Source organism: Miscanthus floridulus, chromosome 6 (genome assembly GCF_019320115.1).
Source record: "Miscanthus floridulus cultivar M001 chromosome 6, ASM1932011v1, whole genome shotgun sequence".
NCBI classification, from domain to species: Eukaryota; Viridiplantae; Streptophyta; class Magnoliopsida; order Poales; family Poaceae; genus Miscanthus; species Miscanthus floridulus.
Window position 1 is genome coordinate 89,712,406 of NC_089585.1, and position 17,005 is coordinate 89,729,410.

Here is a 17,005-nt window from a genome sequence, read left to right on the forward strand (position 1 = left end):
AGCTCTTTAGTGTAGCTGGCCATGAGAGCTTGTTAGGTTGGTTAGTGTGGCTCTTTAGTTAGCCTTTGAGAGCACACTAACTTAGTGTAATTACATAGCCATTATGTGGATAGAAACTATACAAACTAGAATTGTGGTAGGTGGCTTGCAATTTTAGTAGGCTAGCGCAACACTTGCTTCGTCTCATAATTATCTATCCTTTTGTTAAGTGTTGTTGTAGAAATTTTTAATAAGCTATTCACCCCCCCTCTAGCCATTAGGACTTTTCAAGTTTGCATATCTCTACCTTACTCTTTAGATTCAACTTTTACACTGTTTGCATAACTCCTTTTATGATAGAGATAGCAATACACTAGCAAAACCGTAGTTGCACATTTAGATAGTTTATCTTTTTGCATTGGTTTTGGTAAGGATAGAAAAAGAGGCCATAGTTTAGAGTTAGAGTTTTAAGTTGCCTAATTCACCCCCCCCCCCCCTCTTAGACATCACGGTCCCTCACACTAAGCTATGTCACTAAAATTGAATAGACTAACTTGGTTTGCTTCCTAGGATGACAAGTTCTAATATCTATACTCTAGGAATTTGAACAAAAAAGTAAAGCACGAGAGTAGAGTGATCAAGTGAGATACTACGCACAAGGGATGGCACAAAGACATATCCCCATGGTTCGATGACTCGTTGGTCACCTATGTCCACATTAAGTTAAGCCCAAGGATCGTTGCTCCTCTATCAAGTCAACAAACCCACAAAAGGTTGCCTCTGACATGAGGACTTGATCTTGAGCCAGTTCGATCATAAGGTGTTATTGAAGCTCCTTTTTTCACTAGAGTGGTTCTTTGTCTCTTTTGGTGGGGATGAACCCAATAGCCCGCTCAAAAATCACCTCCGGAATACCTCACAATCTTTAATTGAGTGTTTCAATGTAGTCATATTGCACCAAACCGTCTAGATGGTGGCAATCACCAAGAATAACAAACAAACCATGCAGCCAACACGATCTCGATCCAATGCCACTCCAATTAATAGCTAGTTTTACTATTCCAACAAGTAGTTTTCATCTGGTCCAGAAGTTCCATACCTTGACATACATAACAACTAGTTCGTGGGTATGAGGTTCCTAGAATGATGAACATGTTCTATTTTGAAAGCGTATCTTGAGGCAAAACTTGTTGTAGTGTAGATCGATATATTTTCATCTAGTGTCTATATGATATTTACACAAATAAACCATAGCGCGTAGAATCTAAATGCATGATGAGAACGCGCCTCCACTTCATACCTTTGACCTGAATCGTGTTCTCGCTGTGTTTGGAACCGTTTCTCATTTGGAAACGAAGTTATGGAACACGACCGTATTCCACGTTCCAGGTTGATAAGAGTCAAAGCCACTTCTCACTTGCTAGTTAAACTCCAAATGACTTGTTTGCTTGAGATTAGACTTAGCACATGTTCAGATACACATGGCTAATTACTGATTGGGGCTGAAAACCAGTCTAAATTAACCGGGTTGACTAGTAGTTAGCTAACAACTAGTTAAAAATTTAGCTAAAAAATAGCCTACCTTTTAGTTTGTATATACGAAAGTTAATTTTAAACTAGATAGCAATTAACCTTTATATCTAAATACGCCCTTTAATCGGCGTAGCAAGCATTCTCGGGGTCTGATTTTAAACACGTGAGGTTGAGATTATGCCCCGGTGGGCAAGCTGCTGACAGGCCACAAGCAAACAGCCCCGCGTGTACACACGAAACCTGCTGACGGCCCCTGGTGGAGCCCGCAACCGCAACACGAGTCCTGGCCTCCTGCCGTCGCTTGCCTTCCCGTACCCCGTGCCTACTTCGGCAACCCGCTGTCCCATGCGCTCACGGCTCACATGGAGACTCCCGCACGAACTCGAACCAGCTCTGCCTCGCCACCTCTTCCTCTTCCCCAGTAGCCGCCGCCGCCACCCGCTGCGGCAGCCAAACCACGTGAGACCTTCCACGCAGCTCAACCCCACAGCATCCGCTGCCACCGCCACTCACCTCCCCGGCGCTCCCGTCTCCAACTACTGCAAGCATGAGGCAGCCCACCAGCGCGGGCGGCGACGCTGGGTTCGTGCGCGCGGACCAGATCGACCTCAAGAGCCTGGACGAGCAGCTCGAGCGCCACCTCGGACGCCCGGCGGAGCGGGGAGTCGGCCCAGCCTCCGGGACGGGGAGCCGCCGCGGCGAGTCCGCGAGGCTGGGCCCGGAGGAGCTGACGCCTCTGCGGCGGTGCCGTGAGGACTGGGAGATCGACCCCGCCAAGCTCGTCATCAAGGGCGTCATCGCGAGCGGCACCTTTGGCACCGTGCACCGTGGCGTCTACGACGGCCAGGACGTCGCCGGTATCGTCCCAGCATCCACACTACTTACTTTTTACACAGCTAACGCTTACGCGTGCAATAGCCATGATGAGCCAATTTTCATTGTCCATGAACTGTTCGACGAAATAGCCACGCTAGTTATCTCTAGCTTCTTCTTCCGTGGCTAGAATGTGGTTCCAAGTCTGATCGATTCCTACGCAAGTCCTTACGATACTGTGATCCGAGCAGAATTGATCGTTAGATAGCAATGTCATTTGCTATAGGCGGTTGTTCTAGATGGTTTGGCGAGTTGTTTTCGCCTGTCGTGTCATCTGTGCCTTTCCTTGTCAGCAAATTGCTAAAGCTGATACCTCTGCTTTTCTCGGTTCCTTGGTGTATTCCGTGACTTCTGCTTTTCTCGCCAACTTGAACCAAGTCCCCTTATAGCTTTTTGGTGTGTAACCCCCTCATGTGATCCGAGCCAACCAACAGTTAAAGTTTTTCGTAGGCATGATCCATGTGTTCATCTTATGATGAGCCCCTAGAAGTCAGGAGGCTACAGAATAAAGCTGCCGATTTTTCAGGCAAAAAGTCGCAACATGCGATTGGTGTTGCACTTTTCAGGGGACCAGGGAAATTGAAAAGCATCTGAACCAGGTCAATGTTTCAAAAAGGATAACAAATACACTGAAGTTTGCAGCCAGAAATTTAAATTAACATTTTGGTATTGTCCCGCTAAAGCAAATCACATGACTCATGAAAAAGCAGATGCAATTTGTATGTCCAGAACTTTATCGCCCTTTGCATGCTGCCCTCTCAATATGTTTGTTCACCATCTAATCGATTCATTTATATTCTTAAAGTGTGATTAGAATGTTATATCAAATGTGTCTTACGCATTCATAAGTTCACTGAAGTTGTTGATTGGCTTGCTTTGCAATTATTCGCTACTTTGGCTGTGTGATGATACCAGTTCCCTCACTGTCCTCCATAAAGTACCTCTCAGCTGTCACACTTTACTTCCCTGTGTGTTTCATGATCATGCTAGACCCTTAATAAGTGTCTCGCTGTTCCATTTTAGACACCATGCTTAATAGGATTATAAGTTTGAACCTTTACAGATTGTTGTTTGACATGCACAACAAAGTGCACCCTTTTCGTCAAGAATGTGCTACCTTTGGTCCCCATCACACTAACCTACACTTTTGAGATTTAGAATGTGCTTTGTCCATCCTTTGGCAGTCATGCTGTATCTCATAAATTATTACAGACATGGAGTAAAATGCACGTTCAGCATGACTGCATGAGAAACTTTATGTTTACCATCATAACTTCCATTTTTCGACACTGATTGTCAAATGTTACCATTTTCTAGTAAAATTGCTTGACTGGGGCGAGGATGGTCATAGATCAGAACAAGAAATTGCTGCACTAAGAGCAGCATTTGCACAGGAGGTCGCTGTGTGGCATAAGCTTGACCATCCAAACGTTACTAAGGTGATCATTGCCTGAAGAAGCCCTTTTCATCCAACTTCTAATTTCTTAGGCTAAGTACTCTGCTGATATAAGACACTTCTTCAGTTATTGTTTATCTTTGTTTCATAGGACAAAGTCTAGAATTGTTGTCTGATATTATTAATCTCAACCCTATGGTAAACTTGGTTACTAGCACATGATGTATCTATTTCAACGTACCGAAATATGTGTCCAATCATCCATATGCTGTTGGTCTTCACATTGTTCCCCATGTCTGGGTATCTGACAGCATAGTGAGGGGCATATGCAGCACTAGTGCACTACTGCACTACCATCTCTCTTGATGCTTCAGTGTGTACTAATTTGTTCCAAAGCATGCAATGTATCCCAAAGTTAGTCTTGTAACCACTGGTAATGTACACTAAAACCTTTCTTTTACCATTTGATACATGAAAAAAATTAAGAACAATAGAAATTTGGAGGTTTTATGGCATTGATTTAGTTGCTTATGCTATGTTAATTGATTTCAACGTGATAGCAAATTTACCTAGAAATATGTAGGAGCTTTATTTTCTTTTACATCTTTAAAATTCAATATAGATTATCAACTACTATTATTACCTGTTCTTGTTTCTTGTTGCTGAATATTGATATCTTTTCAAGCGCAACTAGCTATCCTAACAACAACTTGAACTTTTACCTGACAGTTTATTGGGGCTATAATGGGTGCAAGAGATTTAAATATACAAACGGAACATGGACATCTTGGCATGCCAAGTAATATCTGCTGCGTTGTTGTTGAGTACCTTCCCGGAGGTGCACTGAAAAATTTTCTGATAAAGAACAGGAGAAGGAAGCTTGCCTTTAAAGTTGTGGTCCAAATAGCTCTTGACCTTGCCAGGGGGTAAGAAATTGATTGCTTTTCTTTCTTGATCTTTGCCTGAAACTTAGTTGTTATTTGTCTTCACTCTTTAGTCTTGGAAGATATAATTATGATATGTGTTGTTTCAATAGATTATGCTATCTCCACTCAAAGAAGATAGTGCATCGTGATGTCAAGACTGAAAATATGCTTCTGGACAAAACGAGAACTGTAAAAATTGCTGATTTTGGTGTTGCTCGAGTTGAGGCTTCAAATCCTAGCGATATGACGGGTGAAACAGGGACACTTGGTTACATGGCTCCTGAGGTATTTGATTTTAACTGTCTGTTCCTAACTCTAAAAATGGACCCTTGGAGAAGTTACCCTTTATATCAATAGGTATTTGCATGGAAACTACTTAGCTATAAGCAGAAACATGCCGCATATACACCAAAAGTATCTTAAAGACCACGCAGATTGTGTGGCCTCTAATCTCTTCAGTAGTTTGGTCAACGATAAGCAGGAAACATGCCTGCACCATACAGCAAAAGTATCTTAAAGAACACAACAGATTGCTTGGCCTTTAATCTCTTCGGTAGTTTGGTCGACGATTTCGTTATTCTCTTCCCAAAGCTACGTTATCCATTGTTTCGCACCGATGTATCATCTGCAAGGCAGCAAGATTTTCCCATTGATTTGAAATTTGTGTTCCTTTCTCTGCACTTGCATTTTTATTTCCTGTTTCTTGAAAGAGTGTACTTGTGGCTTACATAATTACATTGGCATATGCACGCAGGTTCTCAATGGCCATGCTTACAACAGGAAGTGTGACGTGTACAGCTTTGGGATCTGCCTGTGGGAGATATACTGCTGTGACATGCCGTACCCCGATCTTAGCTTTTCTGAAGTCACCTCTGCCGTCGTTCGCCAGGTGAAAATAAGACATGCCTCTGTCCCGTTCCTTGCTGCCATGTTGTCACTGAAATCCTGAGCTGAAATGAAATTTTTGCACAGAACCTGAGGCCTGAGATACCGCGCTGCTGCCCGAGCTCGCTAGCGAACGTGATGAAGCGATGCTGGGACGCGAACCCGGACAAGCGTCCCGAGATGGCGGAGGTGGTGTCCATGCTGGAGGCGATCGACACGTCCAAGGGTGGCGGCATGATCCCCAAGGACCAGACGCAAGGCTGCCTCTCGTGCTTCCGCCGGTACCGAGGCCCCTAACGCAGGGTTGCTTATACCCGGTGAATGGTCTCTACAGCTCAGTGTAATCTAATCGCAGAACTGGGTATAATGGAGAGGCTTCTCATTGTCATGGGTGTAAATGGAGGACTGGGGTGGTTGACGATTGATGTCCTTGTATGCTCGCTTCAAGTTCTAATGCTTGCTGTAAGTTAAGGTCAGGTCAGGTGTAGAGAGAGATGCTGTAGCCGTTTGCTCACATCGTTAATTTCATGGCCGTGACGTGAAGCAGGGTTATGTACTGTTGGATTAACCATCTCTTTACATAATGTTATGAATTATAATTATTAAATAACACATGAATCATCGTCAGGATATCCGATTTTGGAGCGAAGGTAAATTTTTGCTGTTATATTGTGTGTGAAATGGCAATTCCCGTAGTCTGTATACGGTACGGACGGTCGGATGATCGCAAGAGGTACTGCGTGCAAGGACGGGCGTCCGATCCTGGATCAGACCTCGCCTCTCGCGCTCCTGCCTACTCGGCCTGGCCGCGTGTTCCCCAGAAGCAGGAGAGGCGCAGAGTAAAACATGGAGGCCAAGCCGCCGCCGCACACCGCCGTCCGTTGATCTCTTACCTTTCCGATCCAGAGCCTAGCCCTCCGCCGTCTACCGGAGCTCTCCTCGATGGCGGTGAGCTCGCGGTTTCCCTCCCAACCCGCGGCGCGCGGCCTCCTGCGGCGCACCCCGCCGCGCATCCTCCCCGTCGAGCGCACGCCGCGCCGCCTCGCCCTGGTCGTCCCCGCCGTCTGCGGGGGGCCTGGACCGGGCGGATCGCCCGTTCCCAGGCGCCCGCCACCGCCGGCGGACGCCGCGACCGTGGCGCCGACCTTGGCGCCGTCGTCGGCCATCGATTTCCTCACGCTGTGTCATCGCCTCAAGGTACAAGATACGAATCGATTTCCTGTAATGCGTAGGATCAGACCGGCGATGCTCACAACATTTTTTTGTAAGAAAATTCTAAATAAGCAGAGAGAAAGTAAAAGTAGATGTATTGCCCTGCGCACGTGCAATAATTTGGATCGATTCATTCATGCCCCTCATTTCTTTGATGCCTAGGTCCATCATATCACATGATTCTGGTGCTTATTCCTTTTGTTTATTCTGCAGACCACCAAAAGGAAAGGATGGATAAACCATAGCATCAAGGGCCCTGAGTCTATTGCTGATCACATGTACCGAATGGCCTTGATGGCTCTGATTGCTGGTGATCTGCCTGCTGTCGATCGAGAAAGGTCTCAATCCATCTCTTCAAATTATTGTTTTGTCTTTCTCGTTTTGTTATGCTTTAGCCTTTGTCATATCTTAGTTTTCTACTTGGTGTTGACCATCATTTTTTAAACAGGTGTATCAAAATTGCTATTGTGCATGACATTGCTGAAGGTAGGTCATGTGCGTCATGCAATACACAAACTGTTGGTGTGTTGTATGTTCAATGCACTTATCTGATCACGAAAACTACACTTCACCTGCCAATACTTTATTAGCCTAAATGCCTAATTCTTCCGCAAAGGCCACCTTTGGTAAATTACTCAAATCAAATATTCAAAATTCTTTGTTTAACAGCTATTGTTGGTGACATTACCCCATCGGATGGTATACCTAAGGCTGAAAAAAGCCGGCGTGAACAGGCAGCTCTAGATGAAATGTGTGAAGTTCTTGGTGGTGGGCCAATTGGTGGGTGCACATTTTTTATGTTAAATGTCAGATCATGTAGTAACTTCTAACACCAAAAGACTAACTATTTATCTATAATATTTCTGTTTTGCAGCTGATGAGATTAAAGAGCTGTGGGAAGAATATGAAAACAATTCTTCTATTGAAGCCAATCTTGTAAAAGATTTTGATAAAGTATTAAGGCAGTTGTTTTTCTAATGTCCTTTCATTATTGTTATCTGACTCTCTCCACTGTGTGATATTAATTTTCATCATGATTCATGACTGCTAGCTGTAGCAATGTATAAGTTTGCTTTTACTTTCCAGATCCGTCAGATTTACCAACCTTGGTAGATTATGAACTTTTAGAGCAAGTTCGTCACAAGTACTTGCTCTTAGTTTGTTTTGAATCGAATTAGTGATTGATGATTTGCTTGCATGTTTGTATGACGTGGCATAATAGATTTCTTGTTCTTCATGGCCTTATTTACCAAGTTGGAACTTGTGTAATTTGTTAGTCTTAATTCCAAAGAATGCTAGTAAAGCTACTTTGAGGTTTCTTCCTCATATGCCATAGTTTTTATTCTTCAAAGCATGCAAATTAGTCTTTTTTGTTACATGATGGATATTTCATGTATATTTTTTTTATGTTTAGCAATACAATTACTTTCATGCATTTTCTTTTGTTTTTTCTTCGTTATTATCATGTGTTTGGCGTGTTGTGTTTTACATTTCGTCTTTTTTCAGGTGGAAATGATTCTTCAAGCATTGGAATATGAGAAAGGTAATAACTTTTTTGTAATGACAAATTTCTGTACATTCAAAACATAAGCCAACTTTCATTGTCCTTAACTATAGTTGGCTATGCCGTATATTCAGTTAAAGTATTCCTGTTGAGTGTTGAATATTGTGAACACTCCAAGGGAGTAAACTGCCTTGTTGATATGAAATGATTTGCTCCTAGTATGAAGTATGGATAATAGATTATCTTGTTTTTTTTTTCTGATGTTATTCTTGATAAATTATTATGATTTATGAGGTTATGCAAAACACATGTAAGGACCTGGCTTGTTGAACTAGCGTCACAGCTTAGAATTGTGAGTATTTATTTCATTATAAGGTGTAATATAACCAAACTAATTGCACTTTGTCACCAAACTTTTCACTTCAAAATTGAAAGACTTAACAATAAATGGCTCTTGTCATGTGTTGGCGTTTTACTCATCTTGTAAGACTATCTTAATCCATTTATCCTTCTAACTTGATGCATCTCGAAATTTACAGAACATGGCAAAGTGCTAGATGAGTTCTTTCTCTCCACTTCTGGTAATTTGATCCATCTCTGTTTCCTAACTCACTATGTCCAAAGTAGCGTTCGTTTCCAGCTGCCCCCTTTTCACCAAACATTTGTTTAACATGTGTTTCAGGCAAGTTCCAGACAGACATCGGTAAGAGCTGGGCTGCTGAAGTAAACGCGAGGAGAAAGGAGGGATGCGGAAAGCAGAAGTAGGAGCCTTCATCAAACTTCCACAGAAACATGTTGTGATGCGAGGGGCGGTGTGGCCAACTAAGGACTGGCAAGTTTAAGTGGGCCTGGAGTCGCAATCTCCATAAGCCAACTTCAACGGTGGCAGTTCACCGATTGCCACGGTTGTTCAGCCTTCCTAAGGAAGAACGGGAGGGTCATGGAGTGAACACTAGATTTTAGCTGAAAGGTTCGAAGTTGCTCGAAGACCAAGGGGTAGGTAAAACTGTAGTGTTTCGTTGTAGCCTGGGATCCAGCGAGGTATAAGATACTTTTTTTTTGGTTCAACCCCGTGAATAATGAAAGGGCGATGGTGTTTGCCCTTCTCATCTTCCCTGCCCATTTTTATTTTGGGAGAAATCTCTGCCCACAGTTAACTTATTTGAACTTGGCAATTAGTCTATTTTTGTATAGGCCTGCGCTGCGGTATTCTCAATTTCTGATGGGAGGTTTTCAGCTGCCATGCCCTAGGGATTTTGATTTTTAATTTTGGCTTTCTTTTATAAGCTAAAAGTTTAATGATAAAATGGGCATAACTAAAATTCTAATAATCAGCTCTTTTGGTCATGCCAATAAATTTTGCGGGACTGACCAAGGGGAGTCACTCCAGGTAGCTTGGCATTTTGTCCTAAAATATAAGTTGTTTTGATTTTTTTAGATACATATATATTTTACATGTATCTAGAACCTAGTATATAGATAGCTATGCATCTGAAAAAATCAGAACGATTCATAATTCGGAATGGTGGGAGTGCAATTTTGAGTAATTCCAGTCTGTTTGGAGCGACAAAAAGGCTACTTGAAAATTTGATTTATACATGTGTTATTATTGAGGTTTTAGATGAAAAGCTAAAATAAAAAAGTATTCTAGGTTCCCTTTGCGTGCCAGCATATGCAATGTTTGTTTAAGAGTAAAATGCACCCTGGGTCCTTAAACTTTTAGTGCATTCCCATCTGGGTCCTCAAACTAAAAAAGCGACTATCTAGGTCCCTCATCTATTGCCGCCGTGCACTAGAGGTTCAAAACCAGCCACGCAAGCACCAACATCCGACGTGGCACGTTCTCTGGCGTGCCACGTCGCCCAGTTGTGGCACGGGCCCAGTGTTCAGCTACCACCGTGGCGTGCCACGTCGGATGTTGGTGCTTGCGTGGTTGGTTTTGGACCTCTGGTGCACGGCGGCAATAGATGAGGGACCTAGATAGTCGCTTTTTTAGTTTGAGGACCCAGATGGGAATGCCCTAAAAGTTTAAGGACCCAGGGTGCATTTTACTCTTTGTTTAATGTTGGCGCACCAATGATGTTTGAGCCAGTCTCCAGTACCATTGGTTCCAGTTTACAGTTTCAGCAGTCGTGGCTCCGCAAGACCTCGCTTGGCTTCCTTCTCAGACGTTACTCTCCGACGGCTGAGACTGGAGAGCAGTGTCTTGCGGCATGTTGTCGAGAAGGAAGCCGATGAGGTCTTATGGCCTCCGGGGTCCAGAATTGATCTTGCCTAATGCCTAATCGGAGGTAATGGGAATATGGGATCTGTCGCATACTAAGATCATGTTTGGAGGGACTCCTCCGGGCTGTAGCTATGACACTATAGCAGCTGTAATGGAACTGAAAAAAATCCTAAATATGCAGCTCCTCTGGCTTCTCTCCATTTCGTAGTTCATTTTGGGCGGACCAAATAGGACTCTGCAGTGTTTTGGGAGCTAGAGCCGAAGCCCCTAAAAGCCACACCAAATGGGCCGTAAGAGCCAAAGGTTGTCACCATCGGTAACCATGTTTTGAGTCCAATTGGCGATTCCTTAGTAAAACAGGAGAATGTTGCTTTATGTACAAAGTGACACTTCGACTATAACTATGCAATAGGTGAAAACCATATAACGCTGGTAGAATAGTAACATCCTTTTGATAACACTGATATGTGGCTCGAAATAGTCAGAAAACCAAAACAGAATTCGGTCACAATAATAACCTACACATCAAACTTCAGTTCATGCCGAACAGGCCAAGATCTCGACTAGTTCTAGTTACAAGAGTTACAGAGTTGCTGATCATACTAACCACTAAGAACTATCATCAGCTCAAAGCCACGCAAGGGACTAATAACATCACTCCCAAGCAGCAATTTTCTCAAAGATTCTCTTTGGATCAAATGTGAAATAATACCATAAACATACTTGCATCTCTTTACATGACTAACGGTGCTCATTCAAACTACCTAAACCACCATCTCATGCCAGCATTTATCGGGTCATGAAGAAAAGGGGTGTAATGGTGGATATATGGGTTAATTGTCCGCCCAATTTTAAGCCAGATAGCTCTATGATAAACGGCAGTGAAGGGAGAATGGTACATGAGCTTCAGCAACTGCACCACCAGGAAAAGAGAATGAGATTAGAATTTAATGAACCATCATATTCTGCAAATATTATAAAGGCTATTGGTACAGTCCTGACGTTCTAAATGTCATGGATGTAACAGAGTTCAGCCATGCACGCCTAGGCGGCGCCTAGGGGCCAAGGCGCCACTGTTTCCAAATCGAGCTAGGCACGCCTGGACTCCTAGGCGTCGCCTAGGCGACGCCTTAAGAACTATGGCCTAGATTCCCTTCTAATTGCTAATGGGCATGGTTATATTAGACAATTTGGCATGGTTATATTCGACCCTTCAAAACATATTTGCATGTCCACATGCATTACAAAATTTCTCTCTGATAATTGGTTATTCTAATATTTGCCCATCAGCAAGCATTAGCTATGGGGAGGAGATTTGCAACAAGTGAAATATCATATGCTAGAGGTCAAAGGTATGCCATCAAGGGCCAGCCATGTAGGGCATACACACCTAATGTGTGGTGACAAATTAATATATCGGTATATCCAAGACAGCATAGTGATAATCTTCGGGCTAGGTTTCTTGCGCTATTTATAAAACAGGTGGGGATCTCCATTAACTAACCTGCCAATACATGAATGTTTGCATAACATTTCGCTGTCGCCTGCACAGGTAGTTATAGGAATTGGAAGTTAAGTGACTAATAGAAGAGAGGGAGAGGGTGAAAAATAAAGGAAAAGACTAGGATCAACTCACGAGAACAGGGATAGGATCATAAGAAAGCCCAACAAAATCTCTGCATTTGAACGTAGAAAGTGGACTGCAGTTGTGTTTGTCTCAACCCATGTACAAGGCTGCTCCAAGTATGTCCTGCAAATTAACACACTCATATGTGATAACAATTTTACCAACAGATCAAAAGGACAAATATTATTTTCATTCGATAAAAGGGAACAGGTATTTTTTACAAGCCATAAAAAAGTTAAAAACTAATGTTTGTGTCTTATTAGCTCATTATGTCGTGGGCATTCTTTAGATAACCCTGAAGTAATGCCTGATGGACGCACCACAAGACAGGGATAAAGGAGTCTCACATAGGAACCTGCTTAACCAAAGAGATATATAGATGGGGTGGCTTGACTCTTATGAAACCAATCAGTAGAATCAAGGAACTAATTCAATCTCATATTATATCTAAATATCAAATTTAATCCTAGAGCTGGCGTGAACAATAAAATGAGGTTATTGTGAAATGACGCGCAGTTCTCCTGCGCTGTTCGAGGGAAAAAAAATGAGGTTATTGTTTGTGTGAACAGTGTGCCACCTCAAACATGGCCTGGGGCTGCTCCATCCATGGCCCCTAATGGGCTGCATAGGACACATTAACATCCAAGTCCCAACATATAAAGCATTTATGTTTTGCATTTTACAAGGGACAAGGGGTGTTCGACTATTGCAACTGTCAAGAGAATCAAGTGCATCACCAGTGTACAGAAACTGCTATGTTATGGCTTTGTAGGAGGTAGAAGCTCAGAAAAGATGATAAACATGGTAACCAAGATAACAATACAAACCATGACTAGATACAGCATGTCTAATCTATTGTTTTTTAATCCTAAAAGTCAATGACTAGGATGAACTACCTAACTCCAGAAATCCATCAAGTAATTTACCTGTACAAAGATGAGTTGGTAAAATGGCGCCGTAGAAATCGAGCGACATGTTCAAGTGCCCAACAAATTACAGGTACCAAAACAACTGCCAGAAAAGAGCATCTCATTATGCACAAGGAAACTCAGATGGTTAGGTAATAATGTGACTGAGCTTCATGTCAAGTGAACAGCTTATGCTTACGCTTCAAGTGCAGTTTAGATGTAGCAAACATAAGGCAGTACATGAATGGTATAAAATCCTTTGATGAAGTTACATGGTGACACCACGCCTGAACAGCCTGCAGGTTCCCTGCTCGGGGTATCTGATAGGAAGGAAATGGTTTATCAGTAGAAAACATTTAAATAGTAAAGGCATCTAAGTTGAGGAGGATGAAATATTAATTTTAAAAATCAATTCCGTGTCACATACCCTGTACAAAGCAAACAAAGCATAGCCTGTAGTACATGTTGTGCCAAGAAGTGATAACCTATATCCCTTGTACTGGAGGGAATGCGGTGCCAATGGAAAGATGCCAATCAAGGCAACAATAAGAACCTATTAGGAAAAGGAGAAGAAAATTAATGGTATATGATCCAGATAAGATGGCTATTTAGTAACTACATATTCTAGACACAACAACAACAACAACAACAACAACAACAACAAAGCCTTTAAGTCCCAAACAAGTTGGGGTAGGCTAGAGTTGAAACCCAGCAGAAGCAATCAAGGTTCAGGCACAACTACATATTCTAGGCAGATCAACAGAAAAGGTTGTTATTGCTCTTCACTCATATATGGAAGCGATTAGCCGAGAAGCATTCATAAATCAAGCTACCGCATGTTGGAGCACTGATACTGATAAACTGTAGATACTTAGGGTACAGAATTGATAATACATCGATAATACAATAAATCCCAGAGAAGCATGTACGATAGCTTGCTAAGAGTAGACAAGAAAAATTACTAGGCAGAGGTGATGTATATTCAGCCATTAAGTCCATGGTCAAGTCAGAACAGGCACTGAGGACTTAATCCTTTGTACATTAAAGATCCCAATGTCTTCTACTTCAACTATAGCACATAAATAAAGTAGCTGCTGCACACTGAATTTGTTATTCATCTTGTATGATATAAGTTTATTACTCTAGTAACATGATTAATGAATCCTCACCATCCATTCACTTATGAGAATTCTAAATACGGATTGCTATCAGTGAAGAGGGCTTCAGCCTTCAGATGAAGATATTTTCCCATAATAAGACTAGCTGGCTGAACTGGCTAAAATAAAACATGCTTGAGTTGGTCTAGATAAGATCTTAATTCCACAATCCAACTGCTGTTTACAAACCTTTCAACTAAGCCTCAATTTCTTTTAGTAATATCCTTTACCTAACTGAGAATGGTCCGGTACTCCCAATAGACATACCAATCGACAAACCAACTGGACTTCAGAGATGAATTGCTTAAGACAGAGAAAATTTCTATGAAACAACAGCTGTTGCCAAAAACAACTTTTTTTTCAAGAATTATTACCCAAGCACTAACGGAAAAATGTAATGACCGCCGGTCCAACTGTAGAGACAGTATGCTTCGTGCTGGTCCAGAAGAATTAGTGCCTACAAAACCCATTCTCAGATGAGGACTTAAGATAATAACTCATAAGGTGAAGCGGTATGCTCCTTATCACCTGAATCAGGAGGCCTTGCATTCTCATCAGCTGAAGTAGATGCACCACCTGAAGATGCTGAGGGCTGGGTAGATGTGGTTGAGGACATTCCTTCAACAGAGAAATCAGGATCCTGCATCCAAATGCAGCAGATAAACCATCATAGAACCATGTTATGCGTATGAAAGAGTGTCAATTAAACACTAAATGCCAATCAGCCGGTCACCATCGTTCAGCAAATTATCAGACAATATGGCAAGTTAATCATTGTTAAACAGCCATCTTAGCATTTAAACAACATTTAAACGGGCTAAACAGATGTTTAGGCCTACACTGATATCAAATACAGATATATCACCAAAACGAGGTAGACAAAATATATTAAGTTATTCATGACAACTGTTCAGTAATCCCATGCTACAAAGTTTTGTTGAAGGGAAAAAATGTTGATACACACTCCTAAACAAATGAGCAGAAGTCACCAAATCAAACTGTTGCTGACTCAGCCTGTGAATCAACCAATGAGGCTCAATATAGAGCTCGAGAGAGCAGTATCAGGTACTCTGCTCTGTTGCTGAAATCTTTCCTGAATCAACAGCTGACTAAATTATCAAGACGACATTCAGTCATATTTCATCAGATAAGTACAAGATGAACAGATGATTTCAACAGTCCATAGCAAGATTGTACAGTACCAGAGTAACATGCGGAGCTAACCGAATGTCTGGACCAGTTACAAGGAACAGGTGCCAAACTAAAACAGAACCGGAAAAAAACATTTATTGAATGTCTGCAGTGGTGTCACCTGCTACAGTTGAGCAGAGAGCATATGTCCCAGAACAAACTTGACCAGAGAGGATGACTCTGAAAGATACCCATAACGAGGCAAGAATACGGCAAATTTCTTAAAGAAATGAGACGAACGGGAGCTTTATTTCCCCCGTCCTTCCTATGAAGTGAAAGATGAATGGGCTCCCAGGCCACAAGCTTGGAACTGGACAAGGAGGACGGGGCATCGCCACAACCACAACCCCACAACAAAACGAGAGCATGATGCCTGCCCGACCAATTTCCTCTGAAACTAAGCCTGCCTTAGCCTTGCAGGCTTGTAGCACTCGATCTTACACTCTCGCTCGAGATCCCCATCTTTGTTGCAGAAATATGGCCAAAGAAACTCAGGCTCATGCGGCGGCAGTGGGAGCAGCGGCGGCATTTGTGCGCAATGCGGGGAGCCAAATCAGATTTGGGGATTTGCACCAGCCAAATACAAATAAGCCATACAGAAGCGCGGAAGGGAGATAAGCAGCAAACCTAACCTTGCGTAAAATAATTTCCGGCCTGCCACTGTAGGACAGAGAGCGTCAATCGCAGCTTCCGATGCAGGCCAGGCAAGGAGAGAGAGAGAAAGAGAGCCCTCTCCTCGAATCTAGACTTGGCAAGACTCCGAAGCAAAGGCGCAGCACGGGGACAGAGGTAGACGACTGACCCCTCCCTGTCTCCCCCCTTCCCTCCCTTCCCCTCCTCGCCTACTATCTCAATTCCGCGTCTGAAATTTCATTGGCAATAGTGGCCGTTTATTATTCGTTTGTGATGGCCAAGTAGCCCCCACAGGCCACATGCCACAGGGTATATCATCCGAAAGCAACAGCAGCGCCGGGGGAGCCCATGATTACGGACAGTTCAGAGGGCGGGATCGCAAAATGGATGGTTTCAACCATTGCTCCCAGATTCCTCTTTATTTTTGCTCTTTTTTTTTGTGGTGAAAAAGAAACGAAGGGAATTCGAGCGGCCGAGCGGGACGGAGCGACGAAAGCAACCGCGCCAGATGCCCAGATCTCGAAAATCCCCGGGCGAGTGCAGCAGTGCAGGCGCTCGGGCAGTGCGACGCTGACGGAACTGCCGGCACACAAGCACGCCCTATCCGAAATGCAGATCGCAAGCTACTGGGGGAGCACAGAGACGAGAGAACTGCGGCGTGGTGGAGTGGAGTAGTACGTACGACGAAGCGGCGGTAGAACTTTTGCTGGAGCTGCGCGCGGACGTAGGGCTGGGAGAAGAGGTGCGGCAGCACGGCGGAGCTCGTGCGGTACTCCGCCCACCGCGGATCGCGCTCGTAGTCGTACGCCGCCGCGGCGCCCGTGGATGGCCAGGACGACGAAGACGCGTCGCCCATCCGCTCCCAAGCCCCAAGTCGGTCCCGGGCACTCGGGCAGCCCGCTAGGGGAATGATGCGGGCCTGCGGCGAATTTTTGTGTGCGCCGCCCGGGAGCC

At 43.5% G+C, this 17,005-nt stretch overlaps 3 protein-coding genes across 7 annotated transcripts; 2 read left to right on the forward strand and 1 right to left on the reverse strand.

The window, feature by feature from the left end:
* The first annotated feature begins 1,829 nt into the window (after positions 1-1,829).
* On the forward strand, positions 1,830-6,217 carry LOC136458585 (serine/threonine-protein kinase 54-like). Its single transcript, XM_066458528.1, has 6 exons — positions 1,830-2,369; positions 3,703-3,824; positions 4,511-4,707; positions 4,818-4,992; positions 5,462-5,596; positions 5,680-6,217. Exons 1-6 carry the CDS (start codon positions 2,060-2,062, stop codon positions 5,887-5,889), a joined length of 1,149 nt encoding a protein of 382 aa, XP_066314625.1. The 5' UTR covers positions 1,830-2,059; the 3' UTR covers positions 5,890-6,217.
* Positions 6,218-6,379: 162 nt separating this feature from the next.
* LOC136458586 (uncharacterized) lies at positions 6,380-9,561 on the forward strand. The gene is made up of 8 exons (XM_066458529.1): positions 6,380-6,789; positions 7,018-7,142; positions 7,253-7,290; positions 7,474-7,584; positions 7,679-7,758; positions 8,311-8,347; positions 8,848-8,889; positions 8,991-9,561. Exons 1-8 carry the CDS (start codon positions 6,535-6,537, stop codon positions 9,071-9,073), a joined length of 771 nt encoding a protein of 256 aa, XP_066314626.1. The 5' UTR covers positions 6,380-6,534; the 3' UTR covers positions 9,074-9,561.
* A 1,404-nt stretch (positions 9,562-10,965) lies between these two features.
* On the reverse strand, positions 10,966-17,005 carry LOC136456291 (uncharacterized). 5 transcript variants are annotated; one of them, XM_066456102.1, is made up of 9 exons: positions 16,734-17,003; positions 14,756-14,867; positions 14,602-14,663; positions 13,498-13,623; positions 13,270-13,390; positions 13,089-13,173; positions 12,172-12,285; positions 12,040-12,079; positions 10,966-11,448 (listed from the first exon to the last, which is right to left on the reverse strand). In XM_066456102.1, exons 1-9 carry the CDS (start codon positions 16,905-16,907, stop codon positions 11,296-11,298), a joined length of 987 nt encoding a protein of 328 aa, XP_066312199.1. In that variant the 5' UTR covers positions 16,908-17,003; the 3' UTR covers positions 10,966-11,295. The 5 variants fall into 5 exon arrangements, with proteins under 5 accessions (XP_066312199.1, XP_066312198.1, XP_066312202.1 ...); XM_066456101.1 differs by having other exon boundaries at positions 14,602-14,684; positions 16,734-17,002; XM_066456105.1 differs by lacking the exon at positions 16,734-17,003 and adding an exon at positions 16,053-16,271 and having other exon boundaries at positions 14,602-14,684; positions 14,756-14,868.

What these genes read in the sequence shown, in the direction of transcription:
- LOC136456291 (XM_066456101.1), bottom strand. Translation starts at nt 16,907, where the DNA reads ATGGGCGACGCGTCTTCGTCGTCCTGGCCATCCACGGGCGCCGCGGCG. An exon ending in TGCAAGGCCTCCTGATTCAG is followed by an intron (nt 14,685 to 14,755) that starts GTGATAAGGAGC and finishes TGGGTTTTGTAG; the next exon opens with GCACTAATTCTTCTGGACCA. An exon ending in ACCAACTCATCTTTGTACAG is followed by an intron (nt 12,286 to 13,088) that starts GTAAATTACTTG and finishes GTTAATTTGCAG; the next exon opens with GACATACTTGGAGCAGCCTT.
- LOC136458586 (XM_066458529.1), top strand. Translation starts at nt 6,535, where the DNA reads ATGGCGGTGAGCTCGCGGTTTCCCTCCCAACCCGCGGCGCGCGGCCTC. An exon ending in CCTGCTGTCGATCGAGAAAG is followed by an intron (nt 7,143 to 7,252) that starts GTCTCAATCCAT and finishes TTTTTTAAACAG; the next exon opens with GTGTATCAAAATTGCTATTG. An exon ending in TCTTGGTGGTGGGCCAATTG is followed by an intron (nt 7,585 to 7,678) that starts GTGGGTGCACAT and finishes TCTGTTTTGCAG; the next exon opens with CTGATGAGATTAAAGAGCTG.
- LOC136458585 (XM_066458528.1), top strand. Translation starts at nt 2,060, where the DNA reads ATGAGGCAGCCCACCAGCGCGGGCGGCGACGCTGGGTTCGTGCGCGCG. An exon ending in GCTCTTGACCTTGCCAGGGG is followed by an intron (nt 4,708 to 4,817) that starts GTAAGAAATTGA and finishes TTGTTTCAATAG; the next exon opens with ATTATGCTATCTCCACTCAA. An exon ending in TTGGTTACATGGCTCCTGAG is followed by an intron (nt 4,993 to 5,461) that starts GTATTTGATTTT and finishes ATATGCACGCAG; the next exon opens with GTTCTCAATGGCCATGCTTA.